At 35.7% G+C, this 26,574-nt stretch overlaps 3 protein-coding genes across 3 annotated transcripts; 2 read left to right on the forward strand and 1 right to left on the reverse strand.

Moving 5' to 3' along the window:
• Window positions 1-3,723: 3,723 nt before the first annotated feature.
• On the reverse strand, window positions 3,724-6,999 carry LOC130968058 (trihelix transcription factor ENAP1). The gene is made up of 2 exons (XM_057893140.1): window positions 5,794-6,999; window positions 3,724-4,142 (listed from the first exon to the last, which is right to left on the reverse strand). The coding sequence occupies exons 1-2, from the start codon at window positions 6,761-6,763 to the stop codon at window positions 4,129-4,131; spliced, it is 984 nt and encodes a 327-aa protein (XP_057749123.1). The 5' UTR covers window positions 6,764-6,999; the 3' UTR covers window positions 3,724-4,128.
• A 2,106-nt stretch (window positions 7,000-9,105) lies between these two features.
• LOC130965762 (cullin-1-like) lies at window positions 9,106-11,143 on the forward strand. Its single transcript, XM_057890523.1, has 6 exons — window positions 9,106-9,113; window positions 9,405-9,509; window positions 10,103-10,234; window positions 10,389-10,686; window positions 10,792-10,959; window positions 11,042-11,143. Exons 1-6 carry the CDS (start codon window positions 9,106-9,108, stop codon window positions 11,141-11,143), a joined length of 813 nt encoding a protein of 270 aa, XP_057746506.1.
• A 228-nt stretch (window positions 11,144-11,371) lies between these two features.
• LOC130965763 (protein kinase dsk1-like) lies at window positions 11,372-12,997 on the forward strand. The gene is made up of 4 exons (XM_057890524.1): window positions 11,372-11,480; window positions 11,603-11,631; window positions 12,195-12,629; window positions 12,713-12,997. The coding sequence occupies exons 1-4, from the start codon at window positions 11,372-11,374 to the stop codon at window positions 12,995-12,997; spliced, it is 858 nt and encodes a 285-aa protein (XP_057746507.1).
• The last annotated feature ends 13,577 nt before the right edge of the window (window positions 12,998-26,574 follow it).

Raw genomic sequence — 26,574 nt, forward strand, 5'->3', positions numbered from 1 at the left:
AAACTTTAATATTAGGATAATTATCTGCACACTTAATGAATTGAACATCCAGTCATTATTAACCATGCATAAATAAATCGAATAAAAAAAATAACCATCTAATTAAAAATAATGAACATAATCATCTACATACCTATTAAATTAAACATCCGATATATCTATTATTCATATTATTTAATATTCTGTCTACTTATATATTTTTTTTTACAAAAAAAACATCAACACTCGAAACCGACATCTAAATACTGTGGAATAAGACCAAACTGGAATCTAGACAGTATTGACAAAATGATACTGTTTATTAGGGGGGGGAAAAGGTATCGATACGAGAGATTGAGGTAGATTTGGTAGATTGTCAAATGTAGAGGAAGGAAGAAATTAAAAACGATAATATTAACAGCCACAAAGGATAGATTTAGTGAAAAGACAGAGTCAAGAAGAATAATAACAGCGTGAACAGTGAAAGCAACAGAAGCGGCAAAGAAAAAGGCAGAGGAACCACGAAGAACGGTATGAGAAGGAGAAGGTAAGAGGCAAAAATGTAAAAATATGATGACAACAAGTGATGAGAGGATGAGTCCAAAGGAAAGAAAATATTTTTTTTTTTTTTTTTTTTTTTTTTTCTTGGGATAGAGAATTCAATGAGACTAGGTTCATGGAAGCATCAAAGAAAATGATGTAATTTCTTGAAATGGAGTAGGGTTAAAATTTGTATTGACATTTAGGCTAAATATTTTGGTCTATAAACAATATTTTTTTTATTCACAAGAATTTTTTTTGTTAATATGTATTTATTTATTTGTTATTTTTATCCTAAGTTGTATCTATCTTTAAAATATTTTTGTATGATACTTATTCTTTATCCTTCTATAACATGTGATATATAATATAATAAATTTTATACATATAAATTTTGATTTTGACTTTTGATATCTAACTATTTCTTTTTGTATTTAACTCGTGTCTTAGTTATATAGGATTATGAGACTTGGTATTATATTTTTAATTTGTATATTTTTAAAATTTACATTAAAATATATTTATATTTTTTATATTTATTTATAATTTTATATATTATTTTATTATAATCAATTATTTTAATTAAATCATAATTAAATAATAAACCAATAATTATAGCAGTTTAATGATCAGTTGAAATTTTAAAACCTTGCAGGAGAGACACTTTTGCATGTCTCATTTTCCCATTGAAGGCTCTCAGTTGTTCAACGCCTCCAATGTGAAAAGCGTTGTATAGACATCGTCTTCATTATTTGGTCGTATTTTTATACGAAGAGAGTGCTTTCCAATTAGCACCCTCTAGTCAGCAGCACGGGAAAAAGTGGTGCCACCACATAGTAAAACTTATATAAATAGTTTGAAGAATTTAACTTCAATGTATTAATAATATAAAATATTTTATATAATTAATTAATTATAATTATTTTTTAAAATAATTATTTATACAGTTAATATAAAAAATATTTAATTAATTTTGTTAATATATCATGATGTGATCGGATACACTGCAAAATCACTTTACATATATCGTACATCAAAATTAATTTTATAGTGTAAAAAAAATAACATTTTAGTAATAGTTTTAAAAACAATATGGTATAAAATAATTACTAAAGTCAATTGACAATTGAACTACTAAGTAGGAGTATTTATATATCGGATCCGATCTGTATATTTGCGGTATTTATCAGAATTCAATCAAAAAATTATGGATATAAATCTGATTCGCATATTAATAGAATAGGATTGTAGATTTTGTATAGGTATTTACATATCCGTGTATTCGCAAAAATAAATAAATAAATAAATAAATATTCTTTTTATGTTTTATTTTAACTAATAATTATCATATATATTATATTATTTTAATTTATTATTTAATAAAAGTATTTTTAATATTATTTTAGAATAAACGTATTTAAAAGAATAGAAAAAAATGAATTTTATTGATATTTTTTAATAAAATAAGTTTTTAAAAATATTTTTGTATTATACAGATATATCCGATATTCGATCCGATCTGCAAATGTGCGGATCGGATCCAAGTTTAAAAACTGCAGATATTAGATCTAATCTGATTAGATGATTAGTGCAAATCGGATCGAAATTTTGACCATATCCAATTCGATCCGATCTACGTTCACCCCTACTAATAAATATCATATCAATTAATCAACGGTGACACCTAGATAAATAATTCAAAAAAAAATAATAATAAATTTTAGAAACAATGATACATACTAATGTACTATACTTGAATTTATATTTAATGGATCTTTATTTTATTTTTTAATGTTTGGATAATATTTTAAATATTATATTTTAATCACAATTTTAAACATGTTATTTTAATTTTAAAGAAATTTAAATGAATTTAATGCATGTTGTTATATTGTTAAATTTGAGACAAACAACATATTGAAGAGATAATAATATTTGATTTCATATGTAAATAAAATGAATCTACCAACAATTTCTAATGTAAATCCTTTTCTTTTGATTATGAAGTGTTGATACTTGATTATTAAGATTTTGAATTGTGTACAATTTAGTTATATTTCTCTAATTACGGAAATAAAATACGACTTAACTAATAATATTGTTAACGCTCACGTCTAGGGGTGGCAACGGGGCGGGTAGGGACGGATTTTTACTCTACCTGATCCCGCTCCGTCGTACAACAATCTGCATAGAACCCGCCCCACTTCTACTTGCGGGTAGTAAAACGTTGAACCCTAATCCGTCCCGCCCATATAATTATTAAAATTCAATAAATAAAATAAATTTCAAAATTTATATAACTATCATCACATACATAACATAAATTAAAGTAAAAATTTAAATATGATAAATATTATTAATCATTTACTAATTATTTTACATATATTATACATATTATATATTAAAATTATATATATATATATTATATATATAGCGAGGCGGGTCTTGCCTAAACCTGACTCCGTCCCGCCCCTTCCAAGAACCCGCTTCGCTAAAAACCCGCCCCGGTGCGGGGCGGATAATTACCCGCCCCAAGCGGGTAGGGGCCAAGTGGATACCCGCAAGTTCAAGTGGTATTGCCATCCTTACTCATATCGCTTACTCTATTAACTATTAAAACTTTAAGTATCAAGTTAAAATTTAACCTAAATATTAGAAATTTAAATAGAATTTCTCTATGCACTAACAGTGTAAAACATTTTACATCGTCGTTCTTTTGAATCATCGTTAACGGATTAATATAAGAAGTCATTATTTTTTTCTCATATGACATTAAAAAATTGAATGCACATATAAAACTATTATTCACTACCAATATATTAAAATTAAATTAAAAATTAATATATTATAATTAAAATATCTAGTGATAGCACATGTTAACGTTAGTAATTAATAAAAAATTATAGTAAATATATTAAGTTATTTTTTAAATACATTGGTTATGTATTTGTTAAAATAAAAAACATATAATAATTAAAGTGTCCAGTCATAGCACATATTAACGTTAATAATTATAAAAATTAACAGTATATATATTGTTATTTCTTAACACATTTGTTATGTATATTAAGTTATTTTTTAATTCATATATTCGCTTGTTTTCTATACATAAATTCATTTATTTTACTAATTAATACCATATTTTCTAATTGATCTTAAAAACATAAAAAAAAAAGAGAAGAAAGAGGAGCCATATAGTACCAGTATAAAACCAATCATTTAAATCATCCAATAGATCTTCGTTCATTCATCTTTTGGAGTTTCTAATGACCATAAAGGCAATAATTTTACTTCACAAAACAAATACTTCATCCTTCTCAAAATAAAGTTTTTTTTTTATTTTTCAATTTATTAAAAAATTAATATACTTAGACAATTCCTTTATCTAAATATATTAATTTCTCAACATATCTAACAAATAAAAATTATTTATTTTGAGAGGGAAATCAGTATATAGGTACACCAAACCTGAATTTCGCTTATTTTTGCTCCAATAAAAGGTTAGAGAGAGAGAGAGAGAGAGAGAGAGAGAGGGGGTGTTTTGTTTATGTGAGACACGTCCCAATATAAAAACATATCTATATTTCCAGTATCCTCTGCCACCGCTTGCTATGAGAAACTGTCTGCATAATAACAAGCAAAACAAAAAAGGTTAAAAAATCCATGAAAAAAAAATTAGCGGAAACCATTCAACCGATATATTGCAATAATTCATTCAAGTTAAGGTCCATTAGATGCAAGCAGATAAAAACATAAAAAAAGAGGGTTTTTTGAAATTGCCCAACTAGTGATTAGTGAATGCCATATTTCACGATCGAATCAATGCACAGAAAGATACCACCAAGTGTGAAACAAGAGTGAATCAAAGAAAACTCCTTTCATAATTAAAGTTTACAAGAAAGTTTTTTCAAGACGTATTTGAATCAATTTATAACTACCATAAGTGCATCATTTGCTAGACAATTAGAAGATAAGGGCATAAATATGCGAGAGGACACGAACTGCATGGTAAAAATACACGCATAAATAAACTTGGTATCATTGGATTTTTTTATTTTAATAAGACCTACTACATCACATCGCAGGATCACTTAAGCTGTCAGCTATGTGTTCTAGTACAACAAACTACATCAGAGATTGTAATACAGGCAGATGCATGGCACTTTATTTTATCTTAGTTTATGTTGTTTTGTCCAGAAGCTTGATTGGAGAAAGAGTTACCTAGTAACTTGCAATGTGCTGTTAGTCTGTTACACAAATTAGGACACGGTGTTCGGAAACAAGAATGAACTATATCACACTTATGAGAAAACATTGTGATTTCAATGTGAATGAATCTAGGCAATGTTTTTTGACCATACGCAACAAAGAAAACACACGTTCATATTTTAACAAACTCTTATGTCAATCAGACAGCACACTTAGCAGCATCAAGACCAGCTATCTAAGTCCGATCTTAGATTTTAGAATAATGATAATTATCAGTTTAGAAATGCTTTTTAATTGGTTAAATTATGTGGAGCTACATCATAATCTCTATCTTCAATGAAATCAACCGAGGTTAATCAACCATCAAAAAGCTTTTAAAAATATAACTAAGTAGGATAGCAAAGATCAACAAGGAGCAATTGCTATGATCTGGAATCACAAAATTGCTACATTTTATTTCAAATAATTCAATATCAGATGCCAAAAACTGATATGTACTAAGTGACAACTGATAATAAAAAAAGCATTCTAGAAAGTGAGCAGAAAAACGAGTTTTACAGCACAAAGCGGCACTCTTGCTGACAAATAGAAGGGCCACTTCAAACCAAAATAGAGGTAACTTTGGTTTATGAGAAAAAAACATACAAATTGGGAACCAACATGCTTCTTTCTTGAAACAAAGGGAAAAATATATAAGGGAAAAAATACAACAGAGTAACAGAAAAAAACACAACTTTCAAACAAACAATTTACAGAAGACAAGGAGTCACGTAACCTCTAAACATCAGTTCAGTAAATCAATTCCCATTTCCCAATAATATAATAGTTCTCATGTTCTTTGTTTCACTTTCACAAGTACAGTACTAGTAAGTAAACCGCATAACATATAGTAATTAATGAAGAAATCTCTTTTTCCATGAATGTCATCATCACTTGTAATAGTCCAAACAAAGCATGATTAGTTTCCGTCATTCTCAGCAAAACCATACTTATACACCAAACTCGAGATTCACAAGCACTAGATTACAGCATCAACTGAAAAAAAAAATGGCCAAACAAAATTACCAGAAGTGCGTTTTGCGCGTTTGATTTTCTGAAACTGAACCTGCGTCTCCATGAAAAGCTGCATCCTTTGGTACTCCAAATCTTTTGCAAATTGCATCCTCTGCTTCTCCAACTCCACCATCTGCCTCTGCTTCGAAGCTTCAACTCTCTCATATATCTCTCCGAACTTCTCAATCGCCTGAGCAAGTTCCCTATACCCAACTTCCCAGCATTTCATCTCAATTTCCCCCGTCTTCCTCCGTCTTCCACCACCATCGCCGCCGTCGCTGCTGGACCTCCAGCCATCGGAATCTCCACTCTTGGCTTCTGCTGCAGCAGCCGCTGCGGCTGCGAAGGCTGAGAAATTCCGCCGGAAGTAGGAATCTTCCCGGTTAGCCGGCGCCGTCGTCGGAACCGCCGCCGTACGTTTCTGAGTTCCGGATCGGGGACCTACGGGGTGAGAGACTATCCACGCCGGCGGCGGAAGCGGTGAGAGTTTGACGGCGGAGGGAGGGGTTCCCCGGCCGGAAGCCGGCGGCGAGAGTTTTTTGACCGGAAAAGTATCTCCGATCAGGTTGTCGAGGCGGGAGAAGAAAGGCCAGGGGCTCTGGTAACTGCCGCCGGATTCGGAAACCCTAGCCTTCTCGATCTTGTACTTCTTCTTCAGCGTGTCGATTCGGTTCTTGCACTGAACATCGGTCCGGCGAGTTCGCTTGGTTGTGGTAGTGGACGTTCCACCTAGGACGGCGCCGCCGTCTCCGGCGTGGAGTTCGTTGACGGCATCGGCGACCTCCTGCCAGTGCTTCTGACGGAGGTTACCACGGTTGAGTTCAAGGTAACGGTCGCCCCAGGCGTCGATGAGGGTGAAGGTGGCTTCCTCGTTCCAGCAGTCTTCGCGGCCGGGGAACGGAGACGACGACGTCGGAGGCGGGCGCGGCGGAGCGGCGGTTGCGGAGGTGGTGGGCGACGGAGCGCCGGCCACGGAGTCCATGAGGACGGCGGTTATGTTTTTTAATTTTTATGTCTTTTTTTTTTTTGTGGGCAGGCAGAGCACGGGCGGATACAAAAGCGAAGGTAAGGCGTTTTCTAGTTTTCTTAACTGAGGAAGGAACTCTTTCTTTCTGTGTTATGTATGGGGTTCTTTTGTGCGGCAACGAGTACGACGATAGTCGTTTACCGTGCGTGAAAACACATTCTTGTTCTCTGTTTTCGCTCTTTTTCTTTTTTTCCTTAATTTGTTTTAGGTTTTTTTTTGGTTTACGTTTTAGGTTAATTTTGGCAAAAGCAATGTAGTTTTTCTGTATGTGTGTTGGCCCATTGGGCAAAGTACAAGATCGGTTTTGTGATTATGGGTCTTGAAGACTTCAACTATCTGGGTCTTTAGTCTTTTTGCCTTCTTACTGGCAACAGCCAACGGAAAATATACTTGTCAACTGATATATTCATTAGAAAAAAAAAACACATTAAGGAGATTTTATGGTTTAGATGTTGATTTTTATTAGCACAGAGCATATTCTATGTCCCATGCCACTACTGACATGCTCAAAATAATGATCAGCTCTTTTCTGTTGTCTTGGGCCAATCACGAAAATTTGCTCTTGGGCTTTTTAGACTGCTGGAAATCCTTTTTGGGGTGAGGGTGTGGATGAGTTTTTGTTAAGACTTCTAGTCTTGCAATACAAGAAAAAAAAAATGTAATAAACATTTAGAATGAGAAAACCAACTTGAATTGGTTTAATGGTTAGTTTACTGGTTCACATAAGTAAATATAGGGAATTCGAATCCTAATTTATTCATACAACAATTGACGGATTAATTTTTGACTTATCAAATTGAAAAATATCGTGAAAAAAATAGGTAGGATAGGATAGAGTTTGGATTCAACCTTAATCAGGTTGAGAATTTATATAAACTGAGTTAAAATAATTTAAATTAGAACTGACTTTTACGTAAAAAACAAAAATGATATTTTCTTAGAGCATCTCTAATATTTAGTATTAATTTCATTTTATTTTGAGTCTCACAAGATGTCACATAAGTATTTGTGAGACCATATATCATAAAATTTAATTTAAAACTTAATGTAAAATTTGTCACTCCAATATTTGATTTTATTTCAATTAAAATTTTAAATTATTTCAAATAATTTTAATTAAATTATAAAAATTTAACTAAAATAAAAAATATAAAATTAAAAAATTAATAATTATATACCACATTTAAAAGATATTACACACTAATAAAAATAAATTTTAAAATATTACCTAATTAAGTATAACAACATTAATTTTGGATTATCGGATTTAAAAAAAATTGCAATAAAAAAATTAAAATTTTGTGAACACACTACTAGAAAATTTGTTATTACAGACGGATATTTCCGACGGATTTTATCCCACTTAAATACAGAGGAATTGTTTGTCGAAAAATAAAAAAAATGAATTAGCATAAATTACAGACGAAAAAGAGAATCCATCGATAATTCCGTCGAAAAAATTAATTTTTTTCGTGACAAATAGTTACAGACGGAAAATCCGTCTGTAATTAAATAAACAAAACGCTGCGTTTTTATTAAATTATTACAGACGGAAAATTCGTCTGTAATTTAAATTTTCCGTTGGAAATATAGAAAACCCTAATTTTATTAACACCCAATTCACACTCCATTCGAACACCATTCACACTCCTCTTCGCCCTCATCCCTCAAACTCTTCGCCCTGCAGCCACCGCAGTCTCTGCTGCCACTACAGCCACGCAGCCCCCGCATCAGTCCTCGCAGCTCCCCGCAACCCCACAGCCTCGCAACCACCGCAGCCCCTACACAGACACAGCCTCCACCGCCACCGTAGAAGATCCGTCGCCGTCGTAGGAAGCTGTGTCGCCGTGATTGGAAGCTCCCTCGCCGTTGTTTGGAAGCTCGTTGGCCTTCTCTTCTGTTCGAGCGCTCTCCTTCTCTCTCGGTGTCGCCGTTGTGTTTCTGCCACTGCCCTTCCTCCTCGCTTTCATTCACGAGTCATGACCGTTCCTTCACTCCTCCATTGGAAGTAGATCTGAAGAGCCACGAACCGAGGTGTGGCATGTTCCCCCATCATTGAGTTGGTGTTGCGGTTGCTATAACTTTGCGTCCCTTGCTGTTGTCGACAATCACATTGTGCCCCTCCTCCCACACCTCCTTCATACGCCATTTTCCCTTTATTTCTGAGGTAAGATTTGAGTTTTTTTTTCTATTTCTTAGTTTTTATTTTTTGTTTTTGTTCTTGGTGTTCTTCTGATGAGTTTTCTTATTATGTTGTTATTGTTATATTCAACATTTTTTTTGAGGAATTTTGCTCAATGTTAAGGTTCGTTTAGTGTTGTAACATTTATGATTAGTGAAAAAATAGATAAAAAAAACTGAATAAAGTGTTGGTGAGACATCTCCAGACAAGAAATTAAAAGAATTAAAGCTTACTGAAGATCAATCATATGTTTAACTGTTAGTTGTTTATGAAACTACCATAAGCTATTTAGTTTTTTGGGCCAATTGAGATGCTATGAAGTGTATAGGCTTCTGGTTCAACCCTTGTCATATTCTGTCTCCATCTCCTATTGATTACTCACTTCTGTGAAAAACTGCATGCTTTGGATTTTAGAGACTCTTTTTTCTCTACAGAGGCACCCGCACCACAGCTCGACGGTAAGTCTCGCAACGATACTTTCGATCTTGACTTTGAAGAACGACTTCAAGCAGTTAGAAGGTACAACTTTAGTTCTTCTCTTTCGGTTCCTTACTCATTTGGATTATAAACAAAAAAAGGCATCAATATGTGGTGCAGATTTCAGATCAATTTACTTGTTCATCAAAACCCAATGTGTATGTGGTGCATAGAATAACAACGTAACTAACCCCAGTCCCTTCTTATTATTATTTAATTGCTAAGGAAGACATGTTTATAAACATTGGAGTTAATAAGTATATATGCATATACAGTAGAAGATAGGTTGTATTATTTAATTTTGTTTGGTTTTACATGTTTGATTCTATTCTGATTTCATTATCCCTAGCCCTAGCCCTGTCCCTTCCCTGTTGCTGCTGCAGAGAACCGAGTTTCTAAATTATAACGTGTCATAGCTAACAGCGAAATTCAGTCAACAAAACCCTAATTGGTTGTTTCTTCTATTTTGTTGGTGCCACTGAATTTATTTATTTATATATTTTAATAGGTGGATTTGACACAGCACATGCTGCAACTAGGTAATTTTGTTATCGGTTCTTTTTTTTTTCTTTTTGGCTAATGAAAAATATTTCATGGATTTGAATTTTAGTGTGTAAGTTTGATTTAATTTTCAGGGCATATGATCGAGCTGCGATCAAGTTCCGTGGCATTGATGCAGATATCAATTTCAACGTCAACGATTATGATGAAGATATAAAGCAGGTCCTAGTACTTAATAGTTTTGATTTGATAATAGTTTTGAGCAAGTTTGAGGGTTCTTCTTTGATTGTTTTTTTTCGATTCTGATGCAGATGAGTAACTTTAAAAAAATTGAAATGCAGAGATAACTTGTATGCATGTTTGTTTTTATGCATTCTGTGCATGACCATGATTGAAGTTAGTTCTTTTCTTCTTTGCTAGTTGCAATATAAGTGGAAAATTCGAACCAAAAACTATGGAACTAATTGTGACAACATACCAGGTTATATTTCTCACCTCATGCTTCCTTGTCCTTCTATTTAATTCCTCGGATAGACTGAGTTATTCTAAGATAATGACTCAGTTAAACTTATCGGATGATGATGTTATTAGACTGCTGCATTCCTTGTCATGTGCAAAGTACAAGATTCTTAACAAGGAACCGAGCACAAAGACAATATCATCTACTGATTATTTTGAATTCAATGCAAAATATACGGACAAAATGAGGAGGATTAAGGTACAGTTTTGTTTAAAATGTATTATTCTAATCTTTTCTGTATTTCTTTTACTTTAGTTATATCAATCTATTTTGAATGAGACTTGTACGTCATTTGATGTGCAGATTCCTCTTCCTCCTATGGATGAGAAGAAAAAGGTAATTGAGAATGTTGACAAGGACAGAAGATATGCTATTGATGCCTCAATTGTGCGTATTATGAAGAGTCAGAAAGTTCTGAACTACCAACAGTTAGTTATAGAATGTGTCGAGCAGTTAGGTCGCATGTTTAAGGTTAGCCTTTCACCCTTTCCTAACATAGTTTGCTATCTATTAAAATCCCGAATTCTTAATATTAAATGGTGTAATTGCACAGCCTGATGTCAAGGCGATTAAAAAGTGGATTGAAGATTTGATATCTCGAGACTACTTGGAAGGAGACAAAGATAATGCAAATTTGTTCAGGTACTTAGCATAATGTTCGGACTTTTGTTTGTTTGTTCTTTGCTACATAGGCCAAAAACAACACCACCACCCTTTCCCTTCCATGCTTTCACATGACTTGAACAAAACAAAGTTTGAATCCTTTCATGGTGGAGAAGCATTAGCAACCCTCACCTTCTTCTCTAACCCATTGGGGAACCTGAATCAATCAATTTTAGTTTCTCTTTTTTTAATGGGTAGAATCTTCCTGTGCTAGTGTTAAATGTCACACTTTTTCAAGAACCCAGTTGCAGATTTGTCCTTGTTTCAGTTGAAGATGGGTATTTGCAATCAGGATGCAGTCAAGCAGTTGCAATCCATGATGGAAAATGGTGTGTTCTTCACAACCTTCAAAATAAATAAATAAATCAGTCTCATCTCGCATTCTTGTTTTACTTCCATGATCTCTAATTGATAAAAAATCCTTCTTTTTTGTTTTTTTGTCTTGTTCCAGTGAATGAGCAGCAGAAGATCACATTCCAGGTTTGCTTTTTTTGTCTTTTAGTTAATATGCTTAGATTCTTATATGTTTGATCTTGGATATTGAGAAAAGATTTAAGGGAAAAGAAACAATTTAACTTATGATTCATGATCTGCAACTTGATTTGGTAAAGGAGAAGAAAGAAAAAAGCTTTTCTTTTTGTTTGTTTGTTTGAAATTCCAAATTAAGAGAATCAAATGATTTGATAAGCATCAGTTTTTTTTTTTTGGTTAAATTGACCTGGATCACTTTTGTTGCCTCGCATATGCTAAGGAGTGTTTTAAAATAAAATGAGGAGTGTTTTAAAATAAAATGAGAAGCGCCAAAAGAAAGAAGAAAATGAAAAGATATAACTATGCTAAGTTTTATCCTTTGACCTTTATTCAGTATTCATGTTTGATTCGTAAATCTTCTTTAAAGGTTAAACATTTACGGCTATGCGTCTTCATTTTTAATTATGTCACAAAAAATTCTAATTACTTTTTATTATTTTAGTGAACCAGTATTTTCATTTTTAGATCATCTCTAAGTTAGTATTTTGCTTTTGTTTTAATTTTTTTGGCAGTCATATGTTGCTCTCAAGATCCAAAAAAGTGCAGCCCAGTTTGTTCAGGCAGCACTTCATGAGATTGATGTTCTTTCATACATTGCTAAGGGTGACCCTTCAAATTCGAAGTTTGTTGTTCAATTAATTGACCACTTTAAATACACTGGCCCGAATGGGCAACACCTTTGCATGGTTATCGAGTTTCTTGGTGATAGCTTGCTACGTCTGATCAAATATAACCGATACAAATGCCTTCCATTGAATAAAGTTAGGGAAATGTGCAAATACATTTTGATTGGTTTGGATTACTTGCACAGAGAACTTGGTCTAATCCACACTGACCTCAAACCTGAAAATATTCTTCTACTTTCAACCATTGATGCTGCCAAAGACCCTTTTAAATTTGGACAATCCCCAATTCTGGAGAGGCCCGAGGGAAGCATCAACGGTGGAGTCACAAGTCTTATTGAGAAAAGATTTCATACTCCGTTGGAACTTGCCTTTCTTTCTAATACTTTCTACTCTCACAGTCACAGGATAGATTGAATGGGCTGAATCAAGGAGGACTAAGACAAAGAGCAGAAGCTTTGGCTGCTTTAAACTCTGCATTTAAATCATCTTCCGAAACCAAAAGTTCTAGTCCTAAGACAACCGGAAGAAGTCATGGATCACAAAGAGCAGCAGCAGTAGCTGCTCTCTCTCAAGTTCTTACTGCTGAGAAGAAGAAAAAATCACCTAATTCTTCTCTTACTGCTGAGAAGAAGAAACAAGAGGACTATGATGATGATGAGGATGAAGATGACACTGAAGACTATAGCTGACAGTTTTAGTATGGTTGAACAATATACTAGGAATTATAGTTGATGATCAACACATTTTGTTTATGTTTTGAATTATATTGTCTTGCTTGTTTATAGTACTTCATAATACGATAAATTTGTTTATTTTTTGAAATATTATAAATATTCGAATACAAATTAGATAAAAATTTGTATTAAATTTATATTTATTTTGTATGAAAACAAGTTTATTTTGCAATTAGAAAAATAAAAATTTCTATTTTACCTTACTGACGGATTTACAGACGAATTTTCTGTCTGTAATCAGAACGTGGAATGATTTTCCAAAGTTCAAATTACAGACGAAAAATCTATCGGAAAATCCGTCTGTAATTACAGACGAAAAATCTGTCTGAAAATCCGTCTGTAATTACAGACGGAAAATCCGTCTGCAAGTGCGTCGCCTTTGGGAAATGGGTAGAAAATTTACAGAGAAAAAATCCGTCGGTAACTGGTAAAAATCCGTCTGTAATAAAGACTAAATTCGTCTGTAAATCTGTCTGTATTAATCCATTTTCTAGTTGTGACATAAATATTGAGAATTTTATGTATTTAGATTGGGAGAAAAATTAAAATTTTGTAAATAATTCAAAAAAATTTACATTATATTAATTTGGATATATTTTTTTACCAAATTGATAAGAAGATAATAAAAAATAGAATAATAAACTGCAAAGTATAACTCAGTACATCTAATTTATTTGACTAAATTTTAATTGAGTTTTTGTTACAATATTAGAATAAAACAACATTACAATAACAATGTTACAGTAATACTGTGTTCATTTAATAATGAGTTTATAAAAGTAGTAGCTTTTCACTCTTCCTTTTTTAAAATGATAAGGTATCTTCTTACCAATATCAGTATCATTTCGTAAATGTTATCCAATATAAATTTTAATTTTAAATCTTTAGTGATATCCAAAATTAATCGCATTAGAATTGCTCTTAGTAGTTAAGGATCTTTTGCATTTAGTAAGGAATTTTTAGTTCAACATTCACTTGAAATATATTTTTGTATAAATATATAACATATACATATAAAGCGTGCAGGTTGATTGGATATGGTTGAGACTCAATTTACACCCTATCCTACCCATTGCAGATCGAATTGACAATCCTATCTGACCGAATTAGATCGAATTAAATACCCGCAGATAAAGTGCATATTACCACCCTACCATACTTTTATTTTTATGCCACATACTGTAAGTTGTTTTATTTTTCAAAAACAATTTATTAATGCTGATTTTAAAAGATAGATTTTTTCAAGTGTAAAAATTATATTTAGTAAATTAAATAAAATTGATTTTTAATAAACATAAATTATAGGGATAAGTATGATTTTGGTCCCCAAGGTAGAGGCTGAAACCCCAACTTTTTTTCCCCTTAAAATGGTCTCCAAAATTTCAGTTTATTTTAAAATCGTCATTTGGACGAAAATACCCTCCCCTCCCCTCCCATCTTCTTTCTCAACACCCCTCTTCTTCCTCAACATTAACGGAAGCAGAAGCAGATGCACAAACCCAGAAAAGAAAAACAGCCAACAATAGATAACAACAACAACAATGACAAAATTGAAAATCAGAAGAACCCACCACCACAACCACCATTATCATCATGGTCATTATCATTATCATCAGAACCATTAACAAAATTGAAAATACGAAAAACAGCAAGTAGAAGCAGAAGAACAGCAGCAAGCGAAGTTAAACCCAGAAGCTGAAGCTGAACCCAGAAGTTGAAGCAAAACAGAAGCAGAAGCAACACCAATGAAATCAGAACTCAGAAAATAATCATCATCAAAACTCAGAAAATCATAATTTGAACTCAAACAAACAATAATAAAACTCAGAATCATCTGAACTCAAACAAACAACAATAGAAGAAGAACAACCCAGAACTCAAAATCATCGTCATCGTCAAAACTCAGAACCCAAAATCAGAAAAACAATAATCATAATGGAATCAAAAGAACAACAACAACACAAAAACCAGATTGATAATCATAAGCATGCAAAAGCAGCAGAACCAGAAGAAACCACAAGAAACCAGAAACCGGCGAGGAGCAGCGGTGGCAGCGGCAGCGAAGAGCGGCGGCGTCCGTGAAAACCGGTGACGGCAGCGAGGACCCTTCCCCTTCCCCCTCTTCTTCCCAAAACCCCCACTCTCCCCTCTTCTCCGTTTGCGTTCCCTTCCTCCTTTCCCTGAAGAGCAGAGCGGCAGCGGCAACAAAGAGTGGCGGCGGCAGCGAAGAGCGGCGGCGGTAAGGAAGACCAATGGCGGCGGCGAGGAGAGAAGAAGAAGAAGAAGAAGAAGAAGAAGAAAAAGAAGGTGGTGGTGCGGTGCAGGGTGGCAAGGCGGCGGGCGGCGGGCGGCGGTGCGGTGGTGCGGCGGTCCCCCTCCCTTCCCCCTTCCCCCTGCCCCTGCCCCCTTTTTCTCGCCCCCACCCCCTTTCTTTCTTTCCCCACCCCCTTTTCTGTATCTATCCCTTTCTTTTTTTTTTAATTTATTTTATATTTATTTTATTTTATAATTTTTTTAATGAAGGATAGTTTGGTAATAAAAAAATAAAATTGGTAAAAAGGACGATTTTAAAACAAACTGAAATCTTGGGGACCATTTTAGAGCGAAAAAAAGTTGGGGGACGAAATAAATTTTCAGCCTCTACCTTGGGGACCAAAATCATACTTATAATTATGTTTGATAAAATTACTTTTAAATTTTAAAATAATCTTAACAGATATAAATATGATAACGAATAAAATTAAATATTGATATTTATTAAGATACAAAATTCTATTAAATTAAATTTTATCATTTTAATATGTATAAGTTAGCTTTGAGAAATATCTTCTTATTTTCATTACTTTGTTATGATTTTATTTCTCATAGCTTTAGATATAATCAAACTAGTCAAGGAACTGAGTTGCTAAATCAATAGTTTAACCAATTAGTTGAAAGAAAATTATAATATACAGATCAATGAGCATACAGAGATTCCTTTATTCTTTCTGCGTGAGTTTCTGAGGGACACGTGGTTAAGGTATCGAGGTAGAGGGAGGCGGCGTGACAGGTTTGTCGCATAGAAATTCTTCATGCCTGATGGTTGACTTGTAGCAGCTGTAACGGCGCCAGACATAATGTTCGTGCAAACGTAACGGTCGGTTGGGCTGGACTTCGTATTCCCCAAAAATGGGCCCATTGATACGCTTTGTTGTCATTGTTTTCTCCTTGTTACGAGTGGAAAGAAAAATGAATTATCGTAGTCCAAAGAAAGGTAGTCGAGAAAAAAATAAAGAAGTGAAAAAACACAGAAGAAAAACAGACCAAAAGAAAAATTGTCCCTACAGTGAAACTACTACACCAATGGGATTATGATAAGTTTACTATATGCAGCTGCATTTGTTGGTTTTGACTGGAGTATTGACGTGATTTTTGGGTCTTAACAATGAGAAATATTCAATGAAAATAAAAAGAAAAATAGAATACAATAAAATAAAATTCAATGAAAATAAAATAGAAAAAAAAAGTATGCATGAATGCTATGAAGCGCTTGAGGTGAAACCAAAAACCAAAGAGGAAAAAAGTAAAATGAAAAAAAAAAGAGAAAGAGAAATGAACATATATTATGCTATCTTGCTTTCTTTGTCTACCTTTTAAGTTAAACCCGTGAAAAAATACAATAATATGGAAAAAGATATTGTCGAAGTTCAAAATAAAGTAGCTTCAAATGATTTAAGGAAATATTTTGACTGAATTGTTTAGTCATTTTGGAAATAATGCTAAATATTGTATTATACGGATATTTTATAATATATAAATTAATGAATAATTATTGTGTTATCAACATCTTGAATTTAAGAAGTACTTATAGCTTTTTAGAATTTAATACATTGTATTTATAGTGCAAAGGAAATAAATATACACAAACGTATAAGTGTTAATTTTATTGCTACCAAAGATGGGCGGTTGGTTAAGAAAGAAATGATGAATTAGGAAATTTAAAGCTATAATAAATTATAGACAAAACAAAATTTATGATTACAATTGAATAGCCAAGCATTGATACCTCTATCTTATATAAAAAACATGATAGTAGTTAGAGCAAGGGTTAAGTATGATTGTGAACCCGATGGTTATAGGGGAAATTGTTTTTCATCGCAATCTTTTTCTTGCATACTACATCGAACTTAACGTTAAAAGCAGTGCTATGATCGTCTAGGGGACGATTTTGCCCTTACTTCGATATCAGTATCGTCGGAGCCGTCGGCCGCACCCTGAAGCACGTTGCACTCGCCACGAACTGTGCCTAAGCCGTGCCGCAAGTCGCGGGCTTGTTGTCACGATGCACCTCGCCCGTAGTGGTTTGGTTCATTGTCGTTGTCTGGGAGGTGGTGGTTGGGGGGGGGGAGGGGAGCAGTCGTGTTCCTTAGGGGTGGAAAGAGGGCAGGCCAGGCCAGGCTTTGCTCTTAACAGGCCTGGCCTGTCATACAGTTGATTGGCCTGAGCTTAGCCTGCAGCCTGTTATAGGCTCTTTATAAAGTACTAGACCTGGCCTGTTATTTAGCCTGGCTTGGCTGAAGCCTGTTAAAAGGCCTGATAATTTTTTTTTTACAAAAATAAAAATATTATTTAAAAAATTATTTTTTAATAAAAATAGTTATATGTAATATATCATATATTTAATATTTATAAAAAAATTTAAACTTTTAACATATTTAAAATATACACAAATATTTATAATAAAATATAATAAATTTAAAATATCTCATAATTTTATTAATAATAAATAATTATTTATATATTTAATTATATTTTAACAGGCCAAGCAGGCCTGACAGGCCTATAAGGCTAATTAGTGAGCCTGGGCCTGGCCTATTAATGTATTAAGGCTTTTAAAAGAGTCTAGGCATGTACCTATTTTATAACAGGTCAGGCCAGGCCAGGCCAAACACAGGCCAGGCTGCAGGCCCCTGGCAGGCCGCTTGGTCTTTTTCCACCCCTACTGTTCCTCCCGTCCTCTAGCAGTGTCTCTTCCTCAGATAGTAGCTTCTAAACCATCCACGAAGTAGCTGAGTAACATTACAGGAATGCTGGATACGAACAAAATGTGAAAAAACTTCATGTGTGTTTTCTTCCTTCTTCTGACTCTTGTGCAAAATCTGCAATCAAGGTTTCTAGAGGGGGCAAAAGTTTCAGGTCAAACGAATGGCGGTTACAAGTAACTCATCTGAGTGTCGATGAATGTTCTGGATAATTAGGGTTACGGATTTTTGGTATCTTGTAATTGAAGATGAATTTGGGGGGTTATTGGTTATTATAACTGGATCTGAGGTTTGCTCATTGAAAAAGAAGGATATTAGTTCTAGGGCTGTAATCGGTTCGGTTTGCTTCGGTATTAGACCGTAAAACAACAGAATCGGCCTGTATGGTTTTGAAGTAATGGCAACCGTTTGGGTTGCTGCTTTATGGACAACCGAACCGAATAGAAACGACAGCGGATCGATTTGGTCGGTTATTTCGGTTTTTTAAAGCCTAATAATCATAACTTAAGTCACCATAAAATGAAGTTCAAAATCTTGAATGACTTAAAATAAGAAGAGTATATGACGGCTAAATTCAATACAATTTCAACTTGACCTAACAGTTAAACATACGAACGAAGACAGTTATAAATGAAAAAACTAACACACTTTGAAACACATATCTGATTCGGTTCGGTCTTGATGGAGCCAACGGAGAACCGAACCAAACTGATCGATTTTAGTCGGAAAAAATGAAAGAAAGCAATTTTTTCCAGTTTATCAATCAGCTGTTGTAAATCTCGGTACAATTTTGCAGTAAATTTCTGATCGGTTCGGTTACTTACATCCCTAATAGAAGATATGAAGATAACGAAATTGAAATTAAAGAGTAGTGTGTGTTTTATGATATTTTTAAGTACATATAAATTAGTTTAATTAAGACGGAGCAGAAGATCGGGTTTATAAAATTATAAGTCATGTTATTATCGTTAACTACCATTTGCGGTAAAGGAAAAGGCTTACCCCTAATTGTGAAAACCAAACCGGATCGGCAGATCTGACCGAAAGAACGGTGAACCCGACCATGAACTGGCTAGGTTTGTGCCTTGGACCGTTTATGGATGGTAACTGCCATGAACCAGGTGGACTCTTTGGTGTTCCATGGCACGCATCCCAATCTATGATCTAGCCCCATTCATATACATTCACATCAGGAAAAAAGCTTGCGTTCATTTCCTTGTTTCATGGGAAAATAATATATATTGATATTGGATAAATACGAGTAAAATATAAATACGACCGGAAATGAATTTTTTAGTAAAATCGCATTTTCATGGTTAAACAATTGTTGAAGGGTATCTTGGAAGAGATTAATTGAGGTATTAAGGTAACTGATCTGGATGCACCAATCAATAAATTCCTCATTATGCATGCCAAGCTTGATTCATGTTAATGTGCATGCAACACGTGTAACTGAAACATGTAAACTTAACGGCATGGCGCTGGGAAACACTTCACGCATGCATAAACCTAATTAGTATACGATTGAAGGCCAAAGCAATTGAAGATGGGAGTGAAACTACAAGACATATGTTAGCCTCAAACCGTGTTTATTAAAAGGGAATTAAAAATATGTTACATTATATTGAGAAATAGTTTTTCCCCTTTTATATGAAATAGTAGCAGGAGAAAAAGTATACTTGTACAAACCATGATATAAATGCCAATGAGTAACTGTTACGTTCACGACGAAGGAAGACTTGTTGCTTGTGAACGGAGTCGACCAAAGACAGTGATGGTCGTCGGATACTAGTTGCATAGCTTCCATAGACTGTTGCTAGACACATTGGTAGAGTGACAATCGTGCAAGTCGCCCCGGCCTTCCTAAATGTGAAATTGGCCATGGAGTGCAACAGGGGAGGGAGTGCTCGTAGTTGGAGTCTTAGAAGCTTGATAAAATGTTTGCCGATTTCACCCAATCCCATAATTGGATTCGCTTATGACCAAAGACGGTGTGGAATTTTTCTCTGCATCATGTGGGAGGGTTGGTTTTAGCCATTTTCGTTGCCCTATAAAGGTTTGCCGTGTTGAATTGGTGTATGGGTTGTGACGTGATTTGGGTCTAACCCTTGTTGTGATTTCACCTTGGTTTCAAGGAGGAGCCTGGTATTTATAAAAGAAAGGGTGAGTTGGCCTTGGGGGATTCTAGCAATGTATCCCTGAAAAATTGATTACCCCTTGTGACATCGTTTAGACTTTGGTCGGGGGCTCTTTACTTTCCCGCCAAGTTCCAACCGTCCACCATGTGCGCAAGCATGATGGGACAAGGTGATTGATAGGGCAGGGTTGTTCATTTCGTGTTCCTCGGGAGACGGACAAGACCAAAATGATGATCTTGGACATCGACACCATGTGTTTACAGCGACACGTGTCGCGGGGATTGCTGATAGAGGTCTTCGTGTGGTGCCTTGCACAAACTAATAAGGGCAATTCAGTGATTCGATGTAAACGGTATTATAGTGGTGCCTCAATGGGAATCTTAGCTAGCGATTTAGAAAGGATGCATTTTGCCCCGGTATTCTTCGCTAACCAGGACACATCATGTTATTCTCGCAACCACTATCACTGTGCGGATAAGTTGGGGGAATCCCTAAAACCCTATTCCAATGCATAGAACTATTTATCGTCATGGGGGAATCTAACTAAGGAATAGGACAAAATGCATCGGGTGGAGGTGTGTTCGTTTCTGATGAGATTTTCCTGATGCGAGACACGTTCTCCATGCTTAGGGGGTACGTCTTCTCACCAAAGCCACGCGTGGTTCGATACCCATGTAAGTAGGAGCCTCTAAATACTTGTCCGCATTCCTGTTACAACTTTATTCCCGCATCGGTCAGTTCCTTTCGCAGAGAAATTTGTCACGTTACATCATCCATGTTGAAACTAAATAGATATTTCTTATCCTGTGTCGTATAGTGACTAACTTTTTTTTCTTGGTGCTGATATGGAGATAGTGAACTGCGTGGTGGCAAAATGGGTCTATTGTAAAGGCCATAATGAGTCACCTAGGCTTAACCCTTGCGATACAATGACCAGTAAGGTTGCGTCACGGTTACTAACATCCTCTGTTTAGATGTGTTAAACTCGTTTGACTGAGAATAGTTCCGTTCGTCTTTGTACTTAATTTGTGATGCTAGGTCACTAAGGAATATAGTCAGGTTGGTTAGTTCCTGTTCCGTTACTAAACTCTGGCACAACATGCCCTTTTTCACATGTTCAGTGACAGCTGGCCAAGCATAAAATGAAGAAGTCACAGTATCTCTCTTAGTTTCTAGTTGTCAAATAATTTTGTTTACTATGGACTCCTTGTCTTGTCTTGTAACTTGGGTGCCAAATATTCGTAGGGTTAGCGAAGTCTGTCCCATCTGAATAGTTTGTATAGGGTGGGTTTTCCATTAGCTCATGATCTATAAATTGAGATACAATAAATCCAAAGTCCAATCCAAAGAAATTATGGGCCAATAAGTTCACTTTTTTTTTGTTCTTCATATTCTCATTTATACACAAATGTTTGGGCCCCAACACGCATTTAGCCATCGGGTTTGTGAATGGGCCCAGCTCTTATTACAACGTGAAAACATGGTCCATATCAGTGTAGTCAAAAGAGGATCTCATTAGGTAGTCAAACCGGCCCGCCTGTGAAAAAATCTGGCCTACACGATGGCTTTTGCTTCATGGTTAGGCGAAAAAAGGCACAGTTTCCTCCTTACCCTACACCGTGCCCTAGCTTGCGGTTCTGAATCCTTGTATCTATGCGACCCACGAATTAGTCCGTTAAGCCCAGGGAGGATAATATGTTCTTCCCCTTCACATTTGGCATTTTTTCACAGTTCCTTCCGTCACGTGTTGGGTGCGAGTGACACCGATGGATTCGTCGGGATTGGTCGGTCGAAATCCTCTACTCGTTACTCTAGTAGTTGGCCTTTATAGTAGTGGGTGTTTCAGGATCGAAATCGCCCGCCGCTGTCGCGCTAGTTGACACGGCTTCTTGGATTCGTTACTCCTCCGTAGTAGGGTCAGCTCTTTGGAAGGCTACATTGCCGCTTTCCTCCATACTGGGTTAACTCAGTTTCATAAAAGTTACTGTCATTGCTACCAGTTTTTTGGGAATTTTCATTCCCCCTTTTCTCTATGTTATGGCACAACGAGTGATTTTGTTACAAGGGGCACATGTATGCCTGGTGACCAGTTTTAAGCTGATTGTTGGGTTCTAATCTAACAGTTGTTGGCAATTCCAAGTCGCATAACAGGCATTTGTTTCCTTATTTGACATTGTACGATTCAAAACAGTCATAGAGAGGCAATGATTTGAACTACCATTTAACTGCACGACCGTAAACTTTTGTGTGTTTTGTTATGATTTATTCTGCTTTGTTATGTTAATATATTGTTGCGATTAGTAATCCTCGACTATTTAGCTATCCTTCTTAAACTCCTTTTGCAACGGTGGGTAAATGTTCTGTACTTGACTCTATGTGGCACTGTTTTACTTGTTCATTTGTTACCGGTTACTATTATCGACATAGTGATGTTTTGCTTGTTGACTGTTAGCATCAACTTTGACAATGATGATTGTAAACTCATGGTCAAGCGTAGTTCGTTTCCCTATAATTTTTCCTTGTGTTTGTATTTGTGAAATCACAAGCTGGCGTCCTCCATTGTGTTTCCTGTAGGAGTTCCCCTCGTATCTCCTTAGACCAGCATCCAGGCGACCACGCTTTCCAACCGTCGAATGGTCCCCTACCATGTCATCTCCCTTCCAGTTCAACATGCTCTATGTCCTGTGCCTGCAAAAGGACAAAACGAAGCCCTCTTAGTTAAGCCCTTGACTATCTGCCTGACGTCGTCACATTTGTTCTATTAAGTAGGCGTGTTCCAAGTTGCCCATTCTGGGAGAGGCATTGTTTCCATCGATGTTGTTCTTGCAGCGTTACTCATGCGAATGACGATGGTTCTCTTTTCTCAGCTGCAAGCTGTGGCTCTTCCTGCGGAGTACACCACCATGTAAGGATGCCAATCTTGTTATTCGTATTTGTCTGTACCTAACACAGTTCGCTGGATATAATGTTAAATGCACTATTATGTATGTCTCGTAGGATTGTAGTCCGGTTGCAATGAGCGTGGTTAGCACTGTCTCCGGTATCTCCCACGACATTAGAAGACTATCAGATGCCATTTCTCGACACGATGCGGTGGTGTCGGAGATCAGAGATGTGATCAAAGAACTAGCCACTGATAAATCTTTCATGCCGGTGACTGCACTTTTGAAGGGCTGTTGCAGTGGTTGTAACTGTTGCCGGTGGAAAACGGGTCGAAATCCCCCGATCGTGGATTGAGAAGTCAGGCACCGATGAAATGCCCTCGAAAAGGTAAATTCCAGACTGCCTGTGACGCAACAAATCGACCCATTATCGACACGACCTTCAGTGTCGACCACATGCTGTTTAGTACGAAGAGAAAGAAGAAGAAGCCATTGCAGCCGCTCTCAAATTGAAAAGTATCACCGACAAAGCCGTCACCTGAAGTGGTGTGTACTATTCCAATTGTTCTTCATATATTCACTAAAACTGCTTACGCATTACTTACTTGCGTGGTTATTATAACACAATCCGGTGCCATATTTCAGGTGGATTTAACCTCTGACACTGTCGGAGAAACCTCCCCAATGCACACTCATGTCAGTGTAGAACTTGCAAGTCCCGAAGGAGCCGGAGGGCGTAGGTGCAACGTTCGTACCCTTGCTCCCGACGACGTGGTCAACCTAAGCAGTCTGCTGAGTATGAAAGTTGAGCGCATCCCACAGGTGACGAGTTACATTCGATCTTCTAATATACTTTGCCAATTGTTGTTTTTCAATGACGTGGTCCAGTCTGTAAGTTATCGGTAATCTGATGTATATGTTGCAGTTCATGAACCTTGTCTTTCGCTCGAATGACGAAATAAATTTGTCCGATCTGGAGTTAGCTGTAGCTACCAACATCTTCAGCTAAGATCTTCCGAAAAGGTACTTAACATGATCTACTGGTGCGGTACTAAACACGTAGTGTATGCATATGCTGACACAGCGCCAATGCACACACCCTCTGTCCCGTTGTCACCGCTGGTTATGATGGTCATGCTAATCGAGTGTTATATACTTTAATGTGACTACAGTGAAATTCAGATCGATGTCAGTGATTGTACCTATAACAGGGAAGCACTTCTGACTCTTGTTCCGAAATGTGAGATTGTCGACGATGTGAGTAAACATAAATAATTGAATGTGTCGAGGAAAACAATGCCGACCTGAATTTTTAACTCCATAAATCGTGCTAATGAGGTTTCCTCTGGGTGAAATAATGCAAGTCCTTAATGTCGTGGTTCGCATGCTGACAACTACCTCCGAGCGACAATGTTGGTTTCTACCTACAAGTGTTATGGTAAGTCTGGCCACTCCACTATATAACGAAATTAAATTACATGATATTTAGCCTTTGCCGTATTATGTAGCAAAATTTTGAATTGTTTAATTACCTTCAATTCAGTTACAGAGTGTGTAGAATTTTTCGCCAACCTGTGATAGAAATTTTTTTCTGCTTGAAATAGTTAAGTTTACCATATAAATGAGCAGGTTAGTGTTAGAGCAAATTATTCAACTGTATGCAGCATGAATATTAAGAACTGACTCTCGATAAATGCATTTGATATATTGTCTTTCTACCTCAGCTTAGGAGTTATATGTATGAATAATTCCACTTATGCATTGAAGGCTAACTTTAATGATTTCATGGCTCTATTCATTAGTTTTTCGGTCAAGCAAAGAAATAGTAGAGGTTTCATTTTGATAAATGTTTTAGGAATTTGTCCCTGCTCCTAGCCGAGAAAATCCTCTAACGGTGTACGTGTATCTAACTGTTAGCAAGTTACAATCGACGGTCATTCCATGACTTCCGGGAACATGACATCCATATGTAATAAGTACTTGCAAAGCAAGGTGGACCTTGTGATGAGGGTACGAACACAGCTGCCATTTTTTAATATTCTTCACTTGGGTGGATAAGGTTCATGACTAGCTGGTGTGAGTTGTGTTGTATGTTTAGATTTATCAGCCGATATGGTGTGACCGGCACTGATACCTCATGAATATCGATGTGCCGCCGATGAAGTTGATCTATCTTGACTCACTTCGGGACCCACATGAAGTCGATGCAAGGAAGACAGGGATGATGTGAGTGGTAAGCAACAACTTCATTGTCAAACGGTCATATCCACTCAACGTGGTGTTTCAAGAACATGAATTTCTTTGTGCAATTTACATGTGTTTCGTAGGCACTGCATCTCGAGGGACTAACACTGGGAAAGTCTTGGCTGTCGGGGGAGGGGGTGTTGCGTCCTAAGTTTTCCACCTTTGACATCAAAGAGCCGGATGTGCCTCAACAAGAAGGGAACTCGTAAGTACATGGCATTTAATATCTCGTGCGATCCTAGCAGCATCTCATGTACATGTTTCCATTCTATACCATACAAGATTTAAGACATTAAAATTATGTGACAAAGTTTGCATCAGTTTGGTTTATCCCGGTGATTCTTCGCTAGTGAGAAGAGTAACATCTTCTTTTCCATTGCTATGCAATTCCACCTTCATCGTAAATAACATGCTAATAATCAAACAGGAAATAGAATAAACATTCAAATTTTACATACTATTCACTTGTTTTGAATTTCGAATAAAAATAAACATATAAAATTATTATATGCAGAACTAAACTTTAACTCGAATCATAAATCACTCCCCCTATTTTATTTCTTGACTCGCCGGAATGTTTAGCCACTAGCAAATTTTAATTAGTTTTTTTTGGATGACATTGCCAGATTGTCAACATGTATCAATTAACTTAGCAGATAGAAGTTTAAACTTTTAAATCTATAATGATATGTACTACATGTGTATTCAAACATTCGACTCAGTAACGAGCACTACTGTTACTTTCATATTTTTATTGGCTACAATTTACAAGTAACTTTCCAACAATGCCTATGTTAACAAGAAAAATGAATTGCCAACTAATAAGTGTGATGCTTTTTAAATTTACAAGGTGGGTTCAAAAGAACGTGCGAATTTCATGACCACATGATGAGGTCTTTAAATAATATAGATTAGTGTGAATGAACATGATCCTCAAGGAGGAGGACTCATGATCATTCTTGACAATTTAGATTAGTGTGCCTGAATGTGAAGCTCAATTTTAACTTGATCTTTGATATTGTTCCATCCACAATGATGTATCTTATATTAATTCCTGTCAATTATTGCAAAGTTGATTCAATTATTGCCAAAAACCCAAAATTTACTGTGTGCCTAAACAGCATGGATTGTGGCGTGTGGGTCGCCCAATGGATGATTCGAGAGCACCTATGGGAAGAGGATGGGGGACAAGTATGCTGCGCCGTCTAACTAATTGATTTTTTTTATATTATTTCATGTATGTGAGC

Source organism: Arachis stenosperma, chromosome 3 (assembly GCF_014773155.1).
Source record: "Arachis stenosperma cultivar V10309 chromosome 3, arast.V10309.gnm1.PFL2, whole genome shotgun sequence".
Lineage (NCBI taxonomy): Eukaryota > Viridiplantae > Streptophyta > Magnoliopsida > Fabales > Fabaceae > Arachis > Arachis stenosperma.